This window comes from Dermacentor silvarum, chromosome 8 (assembly GCF_013339745.2).
Source record: "Dermacentor silvarum isolate Dsil-2018 chromosome 8, BIME_Dsil_1.4, whole genome shotgun sequence".
Classification (NCBI taxonomy): Eukaryota; Metazoa; Arthropoda; class Arachnida; order Ixodida; family Ixodidae; genus Dermacentor; species Dermacentor silvarum.
Genome location: NC_051161.1, coordinates 91854885 through 91876847, shown reverse-complemented (window position 1 = coordinate 91876847; position 21963 = coordinate 91854885). Strand labels below are relative to the sequence as shown.

Below are 21963 nucleotides of genomic sequence, written 5' to 3'. Positions count from 1 at the left end.
CTGGTAGTTGGCGCATATGACGAAAATCCCAGAACGTCGGTTCCGAGATTTTTCAGCGCGCAGCGGGCGCTGCTAGTCTCAGAGGCCATGCCAAGAGGCCGGGCTGGTTCTTGACATTCTGGGTCACGCGTCAGTCCTGGCGAGCGGTAATGGCGGCGTTCTTTATTTTTTTTTTTCAATTTTGGCATCAAAACATATATATTTGAAAGCTTTTGAGACCCGTACAACCGTATTTCAAATGAAAATTTCGCACGGCAGCTTTTCATCCATTGATTGATTGACTGCAGGTTGATTGATTGATAGGCTGATTGATTGATAGATTTCGGAAAGTGCTCACTATAAAATGCAAAACGGGAAAAAGCGTAACCTATAATCTCAACTTAAACATGCAGGCATAATCAGTCAAAGGGCAAAAACGTCAGTCAGATATATCAGTTTGAACATGCACGGTATTCTGCCGAGTTAGAACACGTGTCATAGGGATACAGTTAGACGAAAAGCCCACAACGAGAACCCGTTCCACGCGTTCGGTAGAGGTACTACCCCATCTGAAACTGGGCTCTTATACTAGGCCGGAAATTCCGTTGCAGTTGACCTTTTCGCACATAAAGTGTGATCTATCGGCGTTATTGAAAGTAAATCAGGTGCTTACCGACTGAGACGTGCCTCGAGGTCCCCATGAAGAAGTAGATGATAGCCGGGAAGGCAGACACGTACAGACCGTTGATGGCTCCAGCAGCGGCAAGCACGCCGTACGCAAGCCCTGTCGGTAGGACGTCGTTCAATTGCTCCGTTGGCAGAATGAACAGGCACGGAACAAGTGCCTGATCAATCTACGGGCGAGTTCGCCAATCGTGAAACAAATAATTAATTTGTTGTTTCCGAAACCGTTCAACAGCCAGCTAGTTAAATGAAGTTAGTGAATGATCGGATTTGGGCTCTTTCCAATCTACCCGAGAAAGAGCAGCGCTTACCTGCAACCTCCTGGATCGCATTTGAGTGATGTCATATGATTGGCTCCCTGTTACGGCCTCCTCCTTGTTTTCTGTTACCCTGTCTCGCATTGCTTTTGTCTGCCACGTTAGTCTTCTCTGCACGTTTTGCCTTGCGCGTTACTTTTTAAGCGCAGCAGTATGAAGTAGCTGTTCCTGGGCCCTATAATTTAATCACTTGACTGATTCGTTGATTATCGTAGCTGTTGTTGTCGTGTTGCTGTCCATACGACTTGCATTGAGTGACAGATTTGGTCAATGTTTCTACGCTGCTGTAATTTTTTTTGTGTGTTTCGGTATATATCGTTTCTACAGCAGATTTAAATTATTACGCATCAATGATATTTTTCCACGCAACGCATTTTTATTCCTTTGTTTTGTACCATAGGTTTTTCACATCTTCTATAACTAACTTGTCCGCTCTTAAAATGCTGTACATAGCTATACCCGTTCTTTATGACGAAACTATATCGTCTTCGTATTATTTTTCTGTCACCTGGCCCCGTAATCTGCAGTAATTGCAAACTGATGTGTCATGTCAAGCGCGCCAGTTCCTGCGTAACTATAATAATTATTATTTATCCAGTGATTAATCATAATAAGTCGATCTATCGGCTGAAAACGCCCGAAAGATTCGAAGTACCGGGTCTAATTTTCCACACAAACGTCCAGTAACGGTAACTAGCGATTTGGCTTGTGCCACTGAGTCCCACTATAAAAAAATTTACGCGCGTGTCATCATTGTCTTCATGAAATTCATTCCGCGGCTGTTTTCGTCTTACCTGTTGGTATACCTGGACTAGGTATTAGCAAGCAATATATATATTTTAGGAAGTAAGCAACCACGTGACTGCCTTTTTTAGAACAAGCAGCGGCACATCGTAGTCACAAAAGAAAGGGCGAAGCTGGCACGGTTCGTACCTTGCGGTATGTGCATGATGCTGACCGTGAAGCCGGCCATCACGTCCTTGGCCAGAAGTTCGCGCACACGGTATCGCGGTAGCCACTGTAGCACGGGCAGCAGCGAGTACAGCAGGCTCAGGGGTGTGCAGGTGCAGGAGCTGAGAAACTTGCGTTTCACCTGCACGGGTAGAAGCGGCAATGCACAAACGGGCAGACGGTGACGTGCACGTTACGGGAACCAACGCCACTGACAACAGAGCGCGGACTGTGTTTTGTAACGATTCATTTGAGTTTGCATTCTTACAGAAGGGGCCTTATTCTGTAACGATCCATTTAAGTTTGCATTCTTACAGAAGGGGCCTTATTCTGTAACGATCCATTTAAGTTTGCATTCTTAAAGAAGGGGCCTTTTCTGTAACGACCCATTTAAATTTGCATTCTTACAGAAGGGGCCTTTTTCTGTAACGATCCATTTAAGTTTGCATTCTTACAGAAGGGGCTTTATTCTGTAACGATCCATTTCAGTTTCCATTCTTGTCACTCATCTCACCAAGTGGCCGACCTAGGAAATAACGGCTACTTGTTGGCATCCCCAGCAATGTCGAAGGTGGGGAAAGAATGGAAAATCGAATGAATCGGTACAAAATACGCACCCGCATAGTAAGAACAAAAAAAAAAGTAAAAGGTAAAATTGTGCAGATCCCACGCACTGGGTATCTACGAAGAATTTTGCAAATACCCGACTATCCAGCATAGTTTCGATTTCCGAAAAATGATACCAGGTGGACCGACATGCTATTGTAAATTGAGTAGTTGCGTGCGTGGGTCTTGAGCGTACGTGTGCGTGACAACAGCAGCGCGACGACAACTACACTGTAGACGATCGTGTGACGGCAACGGGATAATTTATACGCCGGCCGTTCGGCGCTATCCTACGATTGTTGTGTTCTACACAGTGAACAAGAGCAAGAGAGAGAAACACGGATTGCGAAGCATCCGCCACTACGCGTTACATACTCGGCGACAAAAGTTTACGGACTACGGGATTTCAGAAAACGTTCAATTCCCGAGCAGCCTGTAGCAGTAGTCAGTAAAACTGTATACGAAGATGTTGCTGGCATATTCTACTCGAGCCCCGAAATGCAAATACCAGGTTGCGTTGTGAGGCTGTGCAGATATTCAGCTTTTTCTCAGATTTCATGGTCCGTAATATTTTGTCGCCGGCTGTACATATGACTATGACTATTTCTCCAACGCAGAAATGCTAGAACTTGATTAACTAGGGCGATCGTGAAGTCTTTAAAACGTCGCACAGTTTCTACGTAGCGTAAGCTGCTACCAGTAAAGTACTGGGCAAAGTGGGCCGGTCCCGGAGATTGTGATCTAACACGGCGCCTCAAATGCGCGAGCTGTGACAAGGAAAGCAGACGAAAAAAATGGCACGGGGTGCACGCGCCGAGTGTTTCAAAGAGCTGGCTGGCTTAGGAACGAGGGGAGCCTGCGTGCAATCGTGGCTTAGAGCACACGGCTGCTGCGCTCGACGGCAGATGTTCGGTTTCCACATCGGTCATACATTATTTTACTGATATTAAAGTGAGGCGAGACAGGAATTCACCCACCTACCGCAAAGTTCCAAGAATGAGCCAAAGAATGCTTCGCATAAAAAAAAAATATCACCTAAGGTTCACGGCACTAAAGAGGTGCTTACTCCTGTGTATTGTAAGTACGGTCTACGGTGTGGCAACAACTATAGGCGAGCAATCCAGGGAACATTCAGATGGCGCACCAGAAGACCAGATGCCATGACGGCAGAAATGCTACCAACGTAAGTTAGGAAACTGTAAGGAATTAACTACTGTGCGGATACTGTTGCGACGTCGATGTTTTAACCGTGTAATAGGGGACATATGGTGAAGACACGGCATCCAATACGACGTGCGACGCGTTTTAAAGATTGCTGCTCTGGCTGCTGGAACCTGTGGTAAACTTGTTGGATGTCATTGATCGTGCAACAGATCCCACGTCGGATCACACGCAAAATTACACCATCCCTCTGCTTCTTAACTCGTGTCTATATAGACCGATGTTACAAATTCTCACGCATCAGTCGCTAGAACCCACAAGCAATGAGTCTCTTCAGTTTATTCTTCAGTTTCTCTTCAGTTTATTCTCAGAAGCTCCAAGCGAAAGGGAACCATCCTCTGTTGGGTTCCGGCCACCATGGGTATTGTCAAGGAGTTTGAAAAAAAGGTATTTTTTCTTCAAATTTGGGTATTGTATAGATTGTCACGACATGGTGTCGTCCCGCAACATGATGCATTCATTGTCTGCCATCCAGATCCCAGATTCGGTCCTTCGTGTCCGCCCACCATCATGATACAGCGCGCTACTGCTGTACACTATACGCCAACTTTTCTTAAGGTTCACAAAATCAATTTCTTGTCCGGTGACTTACAAATTGACGCTACAGCGCCACGGTATCGGTGATTTCATCTGTCTGCGCAGAATCTAAAAAAAATTACACGTAGATCAAAATGGAGCACTTAACGTCAAACTCACGGCGACACAGAAATGGGAAAACTTGGCACACTAACGCAAGGTTGCTGTGATCAGAGACCTACACTAACGATAACATCTTGCGCACGACACTTCGGCATTCGCGCAATGCGTTTCCTTACCTTCTGGGCGAGGGAGGCGTCCAAGCTGTCGTTGCCGTAGTTCTTGACCAGCTCCTCTTGGTTCATGGCCTGCCGGTGGATGCGAATGCGGGGTTTCGAGCAATCCAAGTTGTTGTTGCCGGGGATGCCGTTTTCCTGCACGCACACGGGACAATGTGCGGTCATTAATGATCCGGAGGGTAGCCACTACGAGGCGCGAAAAAAAATGAACCAGCAGTTCGCTTTCTTGATCTGTAAATGAAGTTTTTAGGCAAGTTTGACTTCGCTCGCGCTCTATGTTTACGCTGCCTCCTCGGGCCATTTGTCAGGCCACTAACTGCCCTGCAAGTATAGTAGCTGCACTTTGTCATTCTGTACGTGGACGCACAGCGCAAGCTGAGCCGCCCTCGCGTAAGATTTTAGCGCATGCATGTCCTTATGAGAGTTTCCGGTTGAACGCGTTGCGTTCATGTTCAAAAGGGCCAAGTTGGGACTTCACTAATGCTTTCCTGTGTGCCTACATGTTTACGCCAGCCTTCTCATAATTCTTGTCAGAAAATAGACATCTTTTTATACATTTGGTTGTATCACTGCTTACCATGCCCACATTGATGTTTTCTGGTGCGCGCGCACACATACACGCACGCACGTGCACGAACCCCAAGTATTCCGTAGAATATCGGTTTATTTGTAGTCCACCACGTTGGGCTTCTCCCCGTGCTCACGTGTGTATTGGAGAAGCCAACCTTGACGAACGTACGTACGCGTACGGCATTGCTACGCATGACAAGACTTCCGCAGCATCTTTAAAAGTACTGTATACAGGCTTTAGCCCGTGAAAGTGACGCATGAATCTATGGGAAACTGTTAAATATGCAGGTTCCTGTCAAACTTATGAAATGGTGGCGAATTCTCGCAGCGCGACCATATCTGGACAGAAATATTATACGACATGGGTAAAGCGCTTGTTGTTGCTGCGGTTGTGATAAATAAATATTAAGATTCGTAAGTTTCTCCAGTACAAGCAGAAGGTGTCGAACGGAAGCTCGCTAGTCTGTGTCAGTGTGCAGTGCAATGCAGCAGTTTCTCGTGCATTCTCTTTGTCACATTTCTTTGCACGCTGCGCTAGCTCGGAAGCAACACAAACTGAATAGGTGTGCAGAGGACTGCAGTAAACAATTTACACTCTGCAATCCTTAGAACTGAACACTTCTCACACAAAAGGTAATACAGCTCAGATCGACTTGTGTTAAAACGAGTGCACTGGGGAATGTTTGACTAATGTTAGAACTAAATTCCGGGATGTTACGTCACAATACCGGTATCTGATTTTCAGACACGCCGTAGTGGGGGACTCCGGATTAATTTTCGCCACCTGGGACTCTTTAACGTGCTCCTAAATTTAAAAACACGAGCATTTCCGCATTTCGCCTTCGCCTAAGTGCGGCCGCCGTGGCCGTGATCGAACCAACGACCTTGTGCTGACGTTTCGGCGTGAAATTTCAATAAATGAAAGATTGACCTTCATTTTTCTTGCTGAGAATAAACACTTACCGCGAAAATGACGAAAGGGCAGTGTTCAAGTAATATTTTATCAGTCTAAATTGGTGTAGGGTTTTTATTCATCGTCCCTTCAAATTACGAGCGGCATGCCTTAACCAAGCAAAAATTCACATATGTCGTGGAACCCGTGTCCCGTAAAATTTTTGTACCCGAATCTGTATGTGCAGAACTTTTCCGCGCGCTCTGCGCCATATTTATTTCTCTTTTTTTTCCCGTGCACTAATGCGCGGATTTGTCCCCGACGTTCACGTGACGTATTCGTTCTCCTCCTCCTGCCATCGTCAATCGCAACGGTGAAACACGAACGCTGTCTCAGAGGCAAACAACGTGTCGAGCCTCGCGGCCTGTTGCTCCGTCGCTCGGTGAGGCGTGAAACCATTTAATAGGCGCGCTGACGTGGCAGGGACGCAGTCACCACTCGTACACCGTTTCGCAACAATCTCGCAGCGCAGTCCAAGCTGCAAACAGTGTATACATACGTTTCACTTCCCCGAATAAATTAGTTGAAAGTTAGCGCTTGCCTGTGTCTGATTCGCTGTCCCCTGCGGAAAATTCGCGCTTCATCTCTATACTCACGGTTTACCGACTAGCCCGCTGCCAAGTCCTGCCACGCTACAAGTCGCGCCCTGGCGCCGGAGACTGCAGTTTGCAGACTGCAGCATAGACGGAAAGTTTTCATTTTACCAGGGGGGGGGGGGGGGGGGGGGCTGACCAGCTGTCCGAACCACACCCATGTATGCATATATATATATATATATATATATATATATATATATATGCCAAACGCCAATGCATTTCTCCGCAAAGTTCGGCAATTAATATCTCGACACTGGTGTCATCCCGAGAATTTGTTCCAAGTGTGGAATTCGTTCCAAGTGTGGAGTTCGCAAGGCGGATCGCCTTGCGAACTCCACGGCTACAATTTGTAAATTGCAATACGGGCCATCAGGCAATTAGTTAAAAACTTAATTAGTGAATTTGTGTGAATTATTCGATTATGCATTTCAATTTCTTGTGCAAGTAATGTCCGCCTCTTCGAGTAGACCGGCACAGGCAACCTTTAAGAATTTTTGAAAGTGTTCGCTGAAACACCCTGTATATATATATATAACCCTTAGTAACAGTTACACCGGGAACATTGTGTGACCGCGAAAGATTGTTCACTGAAGTGACGAGCTTATATGAGTATTTGCAAGACCTCAGAGTAGGAGACAATTCAGTTTTACAGCCTGAGTTCCCTCACACCACCAAGAGACTGGCGTCTCTTGGTTGAGCCATGCGACAAGCGGATTCAGTTAAACACGTTAGGGAGATACATGTGTCTTGTGCGTTTTAAGTCGCACAAGTACACATCTGAAAAAGCAATGTAACACCTTGTAAACGATTTAATACAAAAGATACAATCAAGAAATATTTTCCTGACGAAAGGTCAGGTATTGAGAAGATAAGACATAACATATATAAACATTAACCGATATATAAGAATTTCTGAGCACAACTTATGACTACAATTATGAGCATAAGTATAATGTGATTCCATAACACATAGTTTTATTACATGTCATAGCATTCCTTATGCCACTGGTTTCGTTTATTTTCCGGAGGCAGAACAAAGGATTACAGTGTAAACATTATCAGGTACCCAAATAAATAAACATATTAACAAATAAATAAATCAGACAGCGATATCTCAAAAGCGCAAGAGCACTCGATAGTAAATATAGGAACAAGGTGGATTGTGTTATTGAGAGGCAAACGCAGCATACGACGAATAAAAAATTAATAAGATGCCCAGATAGACTAGGGAGTGTTACAAATAGCCCAACCACGCGTCTTTTCTTACCGAAATGCTCTCACTCTGCTTGCGCTGTTGTGGACCCCATTTTCGATCCTTTGTAAAACTTTTTCCGTTGTTTTCTAAGCCAGGTGGTTTGCTTTGACATGTAAGTTGGTGCCTTTCTCTCCCTCCTATTAAAGACATCAGTTCGCTGTCTGATGCGATGATATCACCATCATTGAAAAAGTGTTCGTTCGGGCACTTGATCTGGAAATGAAGTCGTCGGCAACCTTAATCAAATTGATTTTTCGGGAGAGTTCTTTGTGGGCGTGCACCATTGCCAGATGGTTCAAACGGGCTTGTCCAGTCGTCGACCGCAAGTACATTTTCAGTCGCCGAAGGCAAGAAAAGGACCTCCCGGATGTAGTCGACGAGACCGCTATGGCCAACGCAATTTTTTTAGCTTGGCCATTTCCGGCAAAAGGTTTCGCAGGTGTTCGCCCTTGCCCCCCGTAAACATCTGCACGACGTCCCCAAATGTGTGCAATGATGCCGACCTTTGCTGGCTTAAAATGTCAATCAGAATATCTCGATCTGTGCAAAATCAGGCGTCCTGGTTCAAGGTCGTCATCGTAGAACTATGTTATATATGCTTCGTCTTCCTTCCCTATGGCAAGCTGCTCAATGTGGGACTTATGCTGCCACATATCGGGTGGATACCTGTTGTTCAACGAAGACAACACTGTGTATAGTACTTCATAGAACCTCTGGCGGTACATGTCACTCACTGATGGAAACACGTGAGCTGAAGAACCTTCTTGATAGCGGATTAGAGTCTTCTTTCGCCTAGCGGCTAGAACACACGGGTCCTCAACTTCTATTTTTCCTGCCTCTGCTATACCTATGTGGGTCACGCACTTCATTTTGGAGTTAATCTGCACCAAGTTCAAGATTGGGCCATCCGAGATAGCTGGTCCTTTGGCGTGCGCTGTCTCCCCGCGCGCCTAGTGTCATGTTTCCGCTGGTGCTTATACGGTGGAAAATACGCTTCCTTTTCAGCGTCAGACGGGTTCTGGCGAAGTACCGATAAGCGAGGTGCCCACTATTGGTTTTGTCGTTGGTGCTCATGCTGTGTTTGTAGCCGGTGCACATTGCAACGTCCGCAGCCGCGGTAGAAGCGAGCTCGACGCCTGTTTTCTATTTCTCCCTTTATTGCGACAGCAATTGTATCGACACTCCAGGTAAATTGTCGCTGTGGTCGTCGCCGTGATATTCCGTATAAAGTCCAAAAGTCACATGAGTGAGCTACCCTTACACTACGGGTGCGAGAAAAAGCCCGTAACGCTGAGCCGTAACACTTGATGTACATTATCTTCCCACGCGCTCAATATTCGGGTTAGTTGGAGGTCACGTGATCAAATGCGCGCATGGGGAGGAGAGCACGCGTCTTCTGATCTAGCTCTGCCGCCGCTGCAAATTACAGTGAGCGGTTGAAGCTTACGCGGCCCGCGTGCCGTATCCAGTTGTTGGTAATCATTGGGGGTGCAATGCTGAAGGGCGAGCAGGGATGGCTCGTAACTTCATGCGCGCTGTCTTCCTTCTTAGGCTGTTTTTCCGCGCCCCAAGTGTTGCAGATCGCATAGCCTAAGTTAAGAGACAGGGGTAATCGGAGATGGCTGACCGAAGCCGTCCTGTAGTGGACATAACTATACGCAGATAATGATGATGAATCTAATATTCGGATTCGCGGTGAATCGCATGGCTGTACGAACCGTTCGCCCCCGCTGCCGGCGTTCAACATAATGCCAGCGTTATGATAGCGACTGCTCGTGGTCATCCTGCGGGATATTTACAGGTTTACATGGTCCGTGCATTACACGATGTTTGTTATTTTAATTAGTGAGTAAATGTTACTACAATTCATATAGGTGATATAACCAACGTACAGACTCGTGTGAGGGCCGCACTTTCTTGCCGCAATTTTGACCAGCCTTACTAGGGACCGGGCTATTTTATCTAATTTTTCGAACTACGGGTATGAAATTCTCCATAAACCTCCGCGATCGCCTCCTCTCGCCATCTATAGTCGTGTAGAACTTTAGAAGGTAGCAGCATTTGCCCCTCAAAGGTGGATGCACACGAGCATGCATCCACCAATGGGCGCGTACTCTATACTGACGTCATGAGCCGGACGGCCGGTGACCCCGCCGACAGAGGACATGGCAGTCCGCGCTTCGAGCTGGGCCGAGTCGCGTCAGCGGGACTATTTCGTTAGTCGCGGTGGCAATCGGCTGCTGCGCTTCAGTGATCAGGGCGGGGGCGCCTCTCCTGTCTTCTTAAGTTGTAACCGACTTTTTTTTTTATAGTTGCGACGCGCGAAAGTACGCTGCGCGGCAAAATTCGCAGTGGAGCGCGATCGCAATCAGCGGTGAACGCGATTGCTTATTGGTTGGATAAAAAAAAAAAACATTTGCTTTCAAGTGGGGGTGCGGCCCTTACACGGACTTATACGGGAAGAATCGTTCTTCGTGTAATTGTCTTATGCTTCGCTATCACTAATACTGCAGCTTCGCCTTTGCGGTGAAACTGCAGCCTCTTTTGTTTTTTTTTATTCTGAGTCCTAGTAAACGTTCTGCTGCGCATGACTGCTATTCTGCTTTCGAGTGAATCCGGCTTGGTGTCACTTCGGTTACTAAGTTAATTATATATATTTATGACCTCTGCATGAACGTTGCGACATTTCCATCCCCAATAAATGTCGTAAATTATTATAACTTTTTTTCATGAGTCGCTAGCATTAATTACCTGCAGGAAAGAGAAACAATGCTGAGACACATATCATTCACGTGCATTTCACACACCGTTGATAAAAGACTCTGCCGAAGGGGTCACTGAAGTCCGCAGGTCTTTTTCAGTGTCAAAAAAGCACGCATTGCAATTGGTAGCGAGTTGAACATACAGCAACATATTGATTCTCTAGACATAGGCTATCCATATCATTAGACATAATTGTTAGTTGGCCACCGCTTTCTCTTTCAAAATATCATAAATTTTGTCCTGCGTACACATTGAAATATAATGTCTGTGCATGGTGTTCACACTGGAAATTAAAATACCATGCTGAAGTGAAAAAATACGGATGAGGGAGCCGCCGTTGGTGCTTCTAATGCGTTTGTTTTCCTATTGCCAGGATTTTTAGAAATAAAGCGAAATTATGAATAAAAGCCGTGCACGTCCGCGTCAACAATGATGCGGTTAGCTTTTAGCCACAGTGCCATTTTAAGCGAAAATGTAGAGGCAACTCAAAAGAAACCATAAACGGTTTTGGTAACAGGACTCTGGTAATAACAATGTAGGAGCGGGGGGAGGGGGGGGGGGGGGTAGTCGGCGCCTATGGACTGAAGTGACGACGCCCAAACAAGGAAGACCAAGTCATCGTGCGCGCGATCGCGCTCTTGTGATTGGCTGGCGCCTACCACAGCTACCACTCCAGCACTATTTCGATCCGCTTCAGCCGCCAATTGATTACGTCTTCCGAAAATTTAGTTTCACCACATTTCTCGTGCATCTTCCGAATCGTGAAAGCCGTACTGCTGCAAATGGATTAGGCATTTTCGACTCTGCAGTGAGTTTTTTCTAGTTTACATAATGTGGACTCCATGCGAGAACTCTATGCAGAAATGTCAGACATGAAAACTTCAACTATTTCATGTCTAGCACACTACACTTGAAAAAAATGCCCAATGTAAAATATTGTTACGGGGAGATTTACAGAAAAGGGGGTTTATTCACACTATGTACAATGTTGGCCAACAACAACAAAGATGGCGAACCACAGTTTCACCTCTTCCTCGTCTCTTCGGCTCTAGCTTCAGCATCTTCTTTGTCTGCCGGACAACTGGCTCATAACACTACCCTCCGGCGGCGAAAGCACCGACTCGGTGCAGGTGAACGAAGGATACACGAAAAAAACAAAAAAAAAACAAAAAAAATAGCACACAAGGTATTAAGGGGTGTCCGGGGCACGATAGGGCTTGAGACGGACAACGTGTACAATGTCCTTGCGGAGAGGAGCAGAGGATGACGAAGGCAGCAGTGGAGCGATTTCATAAGTGACATCAGTCACTTGGCGGCACACGCGATATGGACCGGTATACTGGAAGAGCAGTTTTTCGGATAAGCCAACGCGTCGTGCTGGGGACCACAGGAGAACGAGCGATCCAGGGACAAAGTGGGTGGTCCTGTGGTTGCTGTTGTAGCGAGACTGCTGGTGGATTTGAGACTCAGAAAATCGAGTGCGAGCAACTTGACGTGCATGGTCGGCACGTGCAATGGTCTCTTGAGCATATTCAGTGGGTGGGCACCCAGAAGAAGGCATTGCGAAAAACAATGAAAGAAATGTCCCCGCCACATGACGACATACTAGCTGGCCCCGTGATCGAACATGCAGCCGTCTGTCTTGCAACCAGCACTTTCATCGAAATCACTTTAAAAATAATGTTCAAATTTGCAGCACACGTTCAATCAGAAGTGTTTCATGATGAGTGAGAGAAGTTTCAAACATCATTACTTTCACCAGTGTTTTTGCTTTTGATGCACAATTTGGCGGGCACAATTGTGCGCACAGGTAGTGAGGAGGCTGTTGCGAAGCAGATGATAGTCTGGTCTCACAACGTCATTAGTGGGCGCGCGCGTTTAGCCAACCTCGTTAGGAAGCTGCCTGTTACGCCAGGCTCGACGCAGAAGACGGGACAAGGGGCCAACTATAGGCGTCGACGGAAATTTTGGCTATTTAGCGTGGACGGTCGAAAGGTGTGTTTTTAAACTTTTCGAGTAGGTGACCCCTTTTAGTCGTAACAAAACTACCAGTTTAAAAAAAAACAAAAAAAAAAAACACACTGGTCTAAAGCGTCGTCCAGAGACCGTTCTAGGGCAGGAATTTATTTTTAGAAGGTATTCGTAATAGCGGAGATAGAAACAAATGAAACTTAACGAAGCTAAGGTGCGAGGATTCGAGTTGCCCTCCCCGCCATGTCTCTGCCCCACTGCTTCGCCGAGCATCCGCAGTCGGCCTTCTTTTTCCTTCTTCTCTTTTATTATCGGAGCTGATGACGCAAAACCTGTCTATTTCTTTTAATGATTTTTCTCCGTCATCCGTTTTTGCTGCGCGGCGAACTTACAGGGGCGGTTTCGAGCGCCCTGCGTTTCACGGAAATCCCCCGAGTCGTTTGCTTCTAGCAATTCGTACGTTGCCGTCGCGGTGTGTGACGTGGAGGCGCGAGGGAGTGACGTCATCTCCTCAGGCGGGGATCGGTAGGCTCGATCTTCTTGATGCGGGGTCTCGTTTGAGTTTCCAACTCTTGCCGAGGCGGACGTCGGTGTTATACTTTTCCGGCATAATCGTCAACGCCTGATCGAAGCACGCGCGCTTGTATGATCGTTGTTCGTATGTCTACGTTCTGTTTTTGTTTCTTTTTTTTAAATATTACCTTCGCAGGTACGATTCGCTATGCATATATTCTGCGCTTGCGAAAGTAAATCAAGTTGAAAAACTAGCCCCCGTGAGTTTCGCCTTCCTGTTCTTTGTGTTTATTTTCTTTCTGTGCGATGATCACCGTGGCCCAAGACCAACAATACAACCAAGAAGTCTTTACCAAGCTAAAACTTGCTGAGGGGCCGTATGAGTGCTTTAGCTATGTAGTTCAGCTATGCGTTAAAATCTCTCGAAGGCTTCTTGCAGTTGAAATTCGAGTCAAGTTTCGAGACTCCGAAGTGGCTGTGTGCGTTGGGTTAAATGAAGGTTTTGTTCCTCACTTGCTTGCTTCGCACGCGCTGAGCACGCAAGGAAATTCGGTACCCTGGCAACGACGTGTCCACAGACACACGCACCCGCACTGTGCTGTCACGACCACACGCGAAGGCCGAAGGTTAAATAGAGAGCGCAGTCTACAAAAGCCAGACACGCCACGGGCCTATATACTATACTGACATAAGAGCAAACACGGTACGACTGTACCATGCAAATGGAACTGAACAAAAGAAGGTCGTCGATTCGCAATCCAGATCTGCCAGAAAGGAAGTAAAAAAAAAAAAAAAACGCGCCGAAGAAAATCTGCGGTTTTTCGACAGGCAGAAGGAGCAAATATTGCACTGCGTGCCCGAAACAAAATTCGGAACGAAAAATATATGCCCCACGGGGGAGAAGAAGAAAAAGGTAGGCGGTGTCTAACATTGCGTTGCTTCTGAATGAGTGAGAGGTGGATGGTGAAAAATTCTGTCTTCTCAGCGGGAAAAAAAGAGGGGTGGCAAAAAAAAAAAAAAAAAAAAAAAACAGTAGATTGCGATAACTTTAGTCACGAACTGCGACAGACAGTCTCTGCAAGTTAGGCAGACGAGTACATCGAAAGCTGTCGACCAAAATATCGCTTTCCTCAGCAGATTTTCTAAGTTTTGTCAGAGGTTTCGACAGGAACAGAAAAGAAGGTGAAGCAAATTATGCTTTAAAAGTGAGCGCCTTTTTTCACTGATCCCCAGGTTGGAAATTACACCATTAGAGTCATCTTCCATATTCAGGAAACTTTCAAGGGCTTGTCTTAACCTTGTCAAAGACAAGGTTATGAAGCAATGATGTCACAAATGTGTGGGTGCGGGCATCTCGGCCGGTATGAATATGAATTTCACCTTCATACTCAGCCCAACTAAGACAATGTTGATCGAAAGTTGAATGCCACCTTAACATTTTTCTATCTTATTTTAGCCTCACCACAGCACACTAGTGCCCCACGCCTGATGGCTGAGCAGAAAAAAAAAGAAAAACAGAAAAAAAAGGTTGTGAATGAATAGTGAATGGGTGGAATTTTATCGGCAAGAGTCTACTATCTGTCCTGGACAGTGCAGTCTAGGTATAGTCTTGTCTAGTCTAGTCTATTTTCGGCCTAGTCTAGTCTAGGCCCGATGCGCGGGTCCGATTGGCAGGTCTGTAACATAGTACTCGAGCGTTGCGTACACAAACTGCTCCCGTTTCAGACCGATTAAAATAAGTATTTGCCTTATACAGTTACATACAGACGCTGCTGTAACGCCGCGCTCGCAAGCGTGTTTACTAATTACGCTCCTTGAAGTGCCTCAGGTAGAGTTTACAAAACATTTCGAGGTGCGAGGAATCCGGCAACTAAGACGAGAAAATAGAGCCACGCTTGACGACGTGGCCCGGGCGCCCACACCCACGATAAGCTAAACTTACTCCCGTTTTTCTGCCACCTGCGCGGTCGCTGCTTGGATCCTTCCACTCTATGCAATTGTTCGCGAGTTTCCTTTCTCGCGTCTGTCGCTGCGTGCCTCAAAACTGACTTAAACGGCAGTTTCCTTACACCAATAGCATCAGAACAGCACTAAACGGCCATAAATGTCGTCTGTATATCCTTAAGACACGACCTGCCACTAGCCGAGTCTGCCCCATTCAAGTGACTGGTCTAGCGCGGTAACTTCAACGGCCGCAGCAGGAAATACAAAGGGCGTTTCTGAACATCTGCACAACAATCTGGCCGGCACGACTATTGAAAAGAGATTCCTTATATACAACGGCAACGTGTACAGCTGCAGCTGGGCGTAGAAATATGGTCGCAAAATGTAGACAACTGCTCGCGGCCGTCTGTGTAGTGTGCAGACCGCGGTCGAACAAAGAACTCACTCCGCTCGCACGGTGTTCCCGTAGCAGGGGAACGGTGAGCGCGGTCGTGGACGAAGGGTTCCGTTGTCGGCGCTGCCAGTTACGCCTAGCTTTACGCGACGGCATGTCTGAAGGCAGCTTGCTGTTGTTTTTGTTGATATCGTTGTTGCCGCTGATGCTGCTGCTGTTGTTAACCGAGAAACCCGATGGCTCTTACCCACTATGGTCGATTGGTGAAGAATTGAAAAAAAAAAAAGGACAACTGCTAGGGTAAAATTCCAGGACTGCAGTGATTCTGACAGTAAGTATACAATGCGTGAAGGCGAGATGACGTCTTGACAGGCACAATGAGAAACAGGTACAATGAGAGAATAAATCGGCGATCAGTTATTTCAACGCGCGCGCGTGCGCACGCAAACAGACGCATGCAAGAATGAAAGTTTGGGAGAAAGATCGGTTGAAATCGATACAAAAACGACGGATGGCGCAGAAGGCATCAGGGTATATAGTTTGCAAACAAGATGTGCGACGGTCGGCGAAGCTGCACGACATTTCATCGGACATACTGTACACGAGAACCAGCTCTTCAGAGCAACATAGCCGATGGACTAGGTACTCGTACTTGAGAGATCTAGTTTCGCGCGAGCGGAAGCGCCGGCTGCTGCAACAACGAGCGCGCTGCGTGCACCGCCCACCAAGCGCCTTCGGTGGTTTTAGTTCCACGTGCGTAGCGTTCGTCCCGTGGAAGTATTTCAAGTACAGGGTTTTCCAGCTAGCTTGTGTCAAGCCTAAAATCCAAGCGTGCGCTCCGAGAATGCAGCCAACTTAGTATTGTTCACTGCCTACTTGAGTATTCGAAGTATTTTTCTTAGTATATTCTTAGATAATCTTCAAACAATAACCATTTGGCCAACTTTAAAGTATTGCTTTAAACGCAAACCCTCCAATGGAGCAGCTATAGGACCCTATTGAGAAACATAAAAATAATTTGCGTGAAAATAGAAAGTGCGCGAGATTTGAAAAGAAAAAGTACCACATGACTACTCAATTGCACGCGTCAGCGTTAGTGCCCTCCATCACGCTACCAACGAATGATCGACGCTGCATGTAAGCCGAACGCGTGAATAGGCCTTAAGCAACAGAGATGAATCGAACGTGATGGTGGTCCTGGCTTCCACTTTCGTCGAGATATATTGTCTGTCGAAGTGATGAAAGCAAATGACACCGCGGGATATACGATAAATAGTGCATACCAAATTGCCAATTCTCGAAGCTCTGTCAGCATTTACCGCTGTTGACCGATTGCACAGAGGACGCGGTATTAGCGGCGTATGGGGATGCATCGAAGACGAATGTGGCCGTCGGCTCCCATTCTTGCTTGCGGCCTATTTATGCGTTCGGTGCGCATACAGCATCGATCGTTCGTTCATAGCAGGTTTGAGGGCATTAGTATCACTGCGCGCCAGCGCCTAGTCACTTAATACCTTTTTGAATTGTCGCGCGCTCTCTTTGCAGCCCGAAAAAAAAGAAAGAAAAAGAAAGAAAGAAAACCACAGCAGCTATCTTCACGGAGACACATCTGGCGCTGAGCCGTGCTCCCTCAAGGGCTGCAGAAGATAGCGCCAACCCCTTCCTTTCCGAATGAACCACTTAGTAGTAGACACATAATTTGGATATTTCTCGACGGGCTGTACAACATCTCTGTTAGAGATTTTGCGTACAAAGCAATTTAAAAGTTGGTTAATCATTTTTCTTAATTAGTGATCTAAGCTCATAGTAAAAGAAAGCTTTGAATCGCGTTAAACCATATAGAGTTTATAATATTGTATTGGACGAAACGCTGGTGCAAGGTGCCGGCATGCGCCGATAGTTTTGATGTTAAGCCAACGTTGGAATGATAGGCAAGCATACAGATTTGCATAAAGTTTGTCTTTGCAACTGCACACGACCTTGTTGTCTCTGATATCAACGTTTGCGCAACGTGTCGCCCTCACATTTGTTGTACGACAACAATTAGTCTCACTCTGAGCCTCTAATTTATACCATTCGATAGCTTTCACAACGTTACAAGCAACGCACTGCACACCTGAAAGGGTCGTGAACTATTTATGCTCCGGAAATTATGCGAGCAAATTAGTTACACAGGAACGTAAAACGCTTAACCGCTCTTAAGAAGTGCCGCGAGGCTAGCATGCGACAGAAGTGAGCCACAAAACACAATAAAACACGATGCACAATGTACACTTTCCGAACGAATCCATTCCAAATCGTAGAAAAATCCGTGCACTACCAACACCATCTAGACAACCCAAGGCCGGCTAACTCCGATTCACGACGTCATGCTTCCTGGCCCGGAAATGTCCATTGCCAAGCCTGGCGTGACCAAAGCGGTGTCGTCGAAATCACCGCTGCTTACGTGGGGGCATCCCCATAAGATTGTACGGCAGTCGGGCCAGGTACACCATGTCGTCATGGATCGGAGTGAACAGGCCTTGTGCTACATCTCGGTGGTGTTGGTAATATCGACGGTTCCCACGGCGGCTGAGCGCATGCGGTGCTTGCTGTCGTTATGAAAGTATATCGTGCAACTAATGATTGGTACAGGGGTGACGACGATACCTTGCCGTCCTCCATGATCCACCAGGGCACGACGACCGCCGAGCCCGACAGCGTTGGCTCGTGCGGGTGGTCATCGTCGCGGTCGATGGCACCGTAGCCTTCCTCGGCCATGCTGAAGGCGCTGTTGATGTGCGCCCGTATGCCGGGCTCGGACAGGGAGTGAGACCGCCCACCGCCCCCCTCACGGTCTGGGTCTGCGAAAGAGAGAGCGTAACGCCACCGGTTGAAAGGCAGTGTGTCATCACGACAGCATCGCGACAAGGTCAGTGCTCGCAGACAATGCTCTAGTCAAACTGCTGGGACGATCCATGGATATCGAGGGAGAGAGAGAGGGAGAGAGATGGAAGAGTCTAATAAGTACCGGGAAGGTTAGTCCAAGTCACGTGAATTGCATGGCAGGGCGAGAGATGAGACAGCAGACAAAGTTATAGCGAGAAAATAAGTAGAAGCAGGCCACATACGCGCTGATAAAGGTAACAACATAAAGATGCATATAAAAAAGTGTGCGAACATTGACGCTTGTATTGTGCCCTAAAGAGACAGTAAAATGAAAGTCTAAATCATTTCAGACCTCAGCAATACTGTCCAAAACCATGCACGTTCTCCGTATTTTTGGCTGAAACAGACTTATTGTTAGCGGAGAAAATTAAAATCCAGACTTCCATTTTGCGACTTACGATTGAACCCCAATGATGATTGCATGTCACAAATTTCACTGCATTTACGAGTATTTTGACTTTAAAAGAAAAAAATTAAATTATGTAGTTTTACGTGCTATAACCACGATCTGATTATGAGGCACGCCGTAGTGGGCAGACTCCCGAATAACTTGGACCACCTGGGGTTCTTAACGTGCACCTAAATCTAAGTACACGGGTGTTTTCGCATTTCGCCCCCATCGAAATGCGGCCGCCGTGGCCGAGATTCGATCCCGCGACCTCGCGCTTAGCAGCCCAACACTATAGCCACTAAGCAACCAAGGCGGTTGGAAGTGTTTTGGAAAGCCTTTAGGTTGCAACAGTTAATTACGCACGGATGCAACGTGCTCCCCTTGTAGTGATAATCATTTAGCTATCAAGGAGCTGATTCTGTGAAAAAAGATGACGTCACGGGTACCTGGTGAGGAAATTAAAAAAGAAGAAGAAAAAAAAAAAAGCTTCGGTACGTGTCATTTATCCGGGCGGACGAATTTTGGCAAACCAAGTTTGTGCTTATGGTAAGCATGGCTTACCTGGTATTCCAAAAGTGGGATATACAAACTTACAAAGTCACAGCCTAAATTTATCTTCAGTGCCCTTTAAAAAAGTGCACGTTCTAGGAAAATGTTTACCGCATTATAGAAACAAATGGAATATGGCGTCTACTAAAAGCACATTCTGGTATGCAAATCCTTTTCCTTCGCCGTTTCATTGCTATAGCTTATCATTATTCTCAAAAACGTATTACACAGTGTACTCATACTCAAATGCCCAATTGTCACACATACGCTTATATCCTCTCGCAGATGCCATTCATTAAACGTAGCCCGTCCACATGCGTGCGTTATCACTTCTGCGTCATCTTTGTTTCCTTTGACAGATAAAGAATGGAACGACATTTCTTACAATATACTGACACCGTCACAAGTCCATCCACCTTAACAGAAGAAGTTAGCCCGCATGGCACATTAAGTTCGCGGTTAATGTCCAGAGCCTCTGACGAGAAAGGAAACACTGTCAACAATTTTTCGGCACACTGACCCTTTTTGTCCGTAGTGGACATGGAATAAGTGAAACGGACAGTGAATAAGTGACAGTGAATCAGTGCTCGTCGGCTGACGATTTTGAAGCGGGCAACATTAAATTTGTCAAGAAAAAAGAATAAGCAAGGAGGACAACCTAAAGAGGCTCGTGCAAAAGGCCGTCAGCAACACAAGCGGTTGACCAAGTGCGAGCGCATAAGAGAACGAGAGAACTTTTTATGCAAATTAAACAGCCCCACCTTCCTCATACTGCGAAATGCGAATTTTCGGCCTTACTTCTACGAAGATCGTGGTGGTCCGCGCCCGATGAAACCCACGGTAACGCACTTTGCTTCTCAAGGCGACGGCTCGACGCACTCGGACGAACCAGCGACGAAAATCTCGCACGCACTCGCAACAGGACCCCCCCACACGCGAGAAACGACGCGTACAGATAGATCCCAGACTCGGACGCGCTACACCAAGAAGCGGCACACGGGCAACCAAGTGGACGACGCAAATGCCGGCGCCGAACCTATGTCGGCCGATACTCCGCCGCCGCCGCCATTCCGTGGCCCCCTTTATATCCGGGGCAACGCTGTAGCCGACAAACACGAGCGATCGTCACGACGTGTCGTCACAATGCGTCAAGCGCGTTAACTGCGCGCACAGAGCAGCGCCAAGAAGGAAGGCACGCGCTTCTTTCTACACGCGCGGAGTCGAACGCTGCGCTCGCAAAACATCATCCACGAAAGCTGGCGTCGAAACAAAAGAAAAGCAATAGAGAAGTGGCGAGCCCCCTCTCTGCATCCCCCTACGCGCCTCTTCAACACGGAAACGTCAAGATTGTCGGAATCGTCTCCCTTCCATCTAAAAAAGCCTGCGCCGCACAAAAAGGGAGGGACCTCCGATCAATCTCACTTGAACAAAGCGGGCACGCTCTGCGCTCAGCCCGCTGCTTGCTTACGCAAGGCCTTTGTTTTGGCACAGCTTTCGCTCTGCGAGTTGGTTAAACGGCACGCGTTGCGGAGGAACCAAATGGGGAGGGGCGACGGCGCTTGCAGTGAGGGCCGACGTCACGTTTGGCAGCAGCAGTAGCAGCAGCCCCGCCGGAGCAGAGCGTGCAAGCCGCCAATTAGCTGTCAAGGCCTGCGACGCAGAGGTCGGTCGGGCCACTCGAATGGCTATCCGCCGCGATCAATCTGCGCGGTCCGAAGAATGAACGAGACCCCGGCGGTCGCTGCTGATGGTCGCGACCGCCACGGCAACTTTTTCGTTTCTGCGCGTAGCCTTGAATGAAAATGTTCGCCGTCTGGACTTCCGAGGCAGGTGGCTATAAGCCTTTAGTGGACGAACCGCAGTGATCCAAACGTCGTCTCAAGAAGGGACAGTTCTGCCAATTGATCGACGCGCCGGCGGATGGACCGCGTATCTATAGTCTCAAACTTGTGCCCATGATGGTAACCGTCACGCTGTGACGTCTTCTGCCGTTTAGAAAACAGTGGTGAGCAGATGTCGGCTCAGGTGTTGGCGTATGCAATGACGCTTCAAAGTTAAAGTAATCAATGAAAAAAAAAAGAAACGTGTTTCTTGTGGACAAGCGATGACAACGCGCGGCTTACCCATCCACAACGTCTAAGTATTTTTCGCATGGATGTCGAACCCATGCGAGCTGCCAAAAAAAAAAAAAAAGGTACAGACGACCATACAATACAGAATACGAGCGTAATGACTTGTCAAATTGTTTCTGTCGGTTGCGGAGCAATAACCGGACCATATCTCTGCCTCACTCACATCCAGTCGACCCCAAATGTTTACGGACCGAGGGACCTGATAAAAAGCAGAACATCTCCGCAGCCTCAAAACGAAGCCTGGTATTCCCATTTCCAGCATCCAGTGGTGCACTGGTATATGATGCCATTGTGATGCACGGTATCAGTGGCTACTTTTAGAGGCTGTTCAGAGATTCAGCGTTCTCTGAGATCCCGTGGTCCGTCAACGTTTGTGGTTGAGTGTACGTGTTGCGGGGCAATCAAGAAAATTTATTTCGTCCGGCTTTTTCG

General features: G+C 47.1%; 1 protein-coding gene across 7 annotated transcripts in view; it reads right to left on the bottom strand.

Moving 5' to 3' along the window:
- Positions 1–21963, bottom strand: part of LOC119461572 (sulfate anion transporter 1) — a 220616-nt gene that overhangs the window by 32214 nt on the left and 166439 nt on the right. For 5 of the 7 annotated variants that reach the window (XM_049673224.1, XM_049673227.1, XM_049673225.1 and 2 more), the window contains exons 2-5: positions 18181–18374; positions 4574–4759; positions 1914–2073; positions 653–763 (exon numbers count right to left, since the gene is read on the bottom strand). In XM_049673224.1, the coding sequence (XP_049529181.1) occupies positions 653–763; positions 1914–2073; positions 4574–4759; positions 18181–18374 (651 nt within the window). Of the gene's footprint in view, positions 1–652; positions 764–1913; positions 2074–4573; positions 4760–18180; positions 18375–20197; positions 20478–21963 lie in introns of those variants that run through there. The other 2 variants (XM_049673229.1, XM_037722921.2) reach the window with 2 other exon arrangements.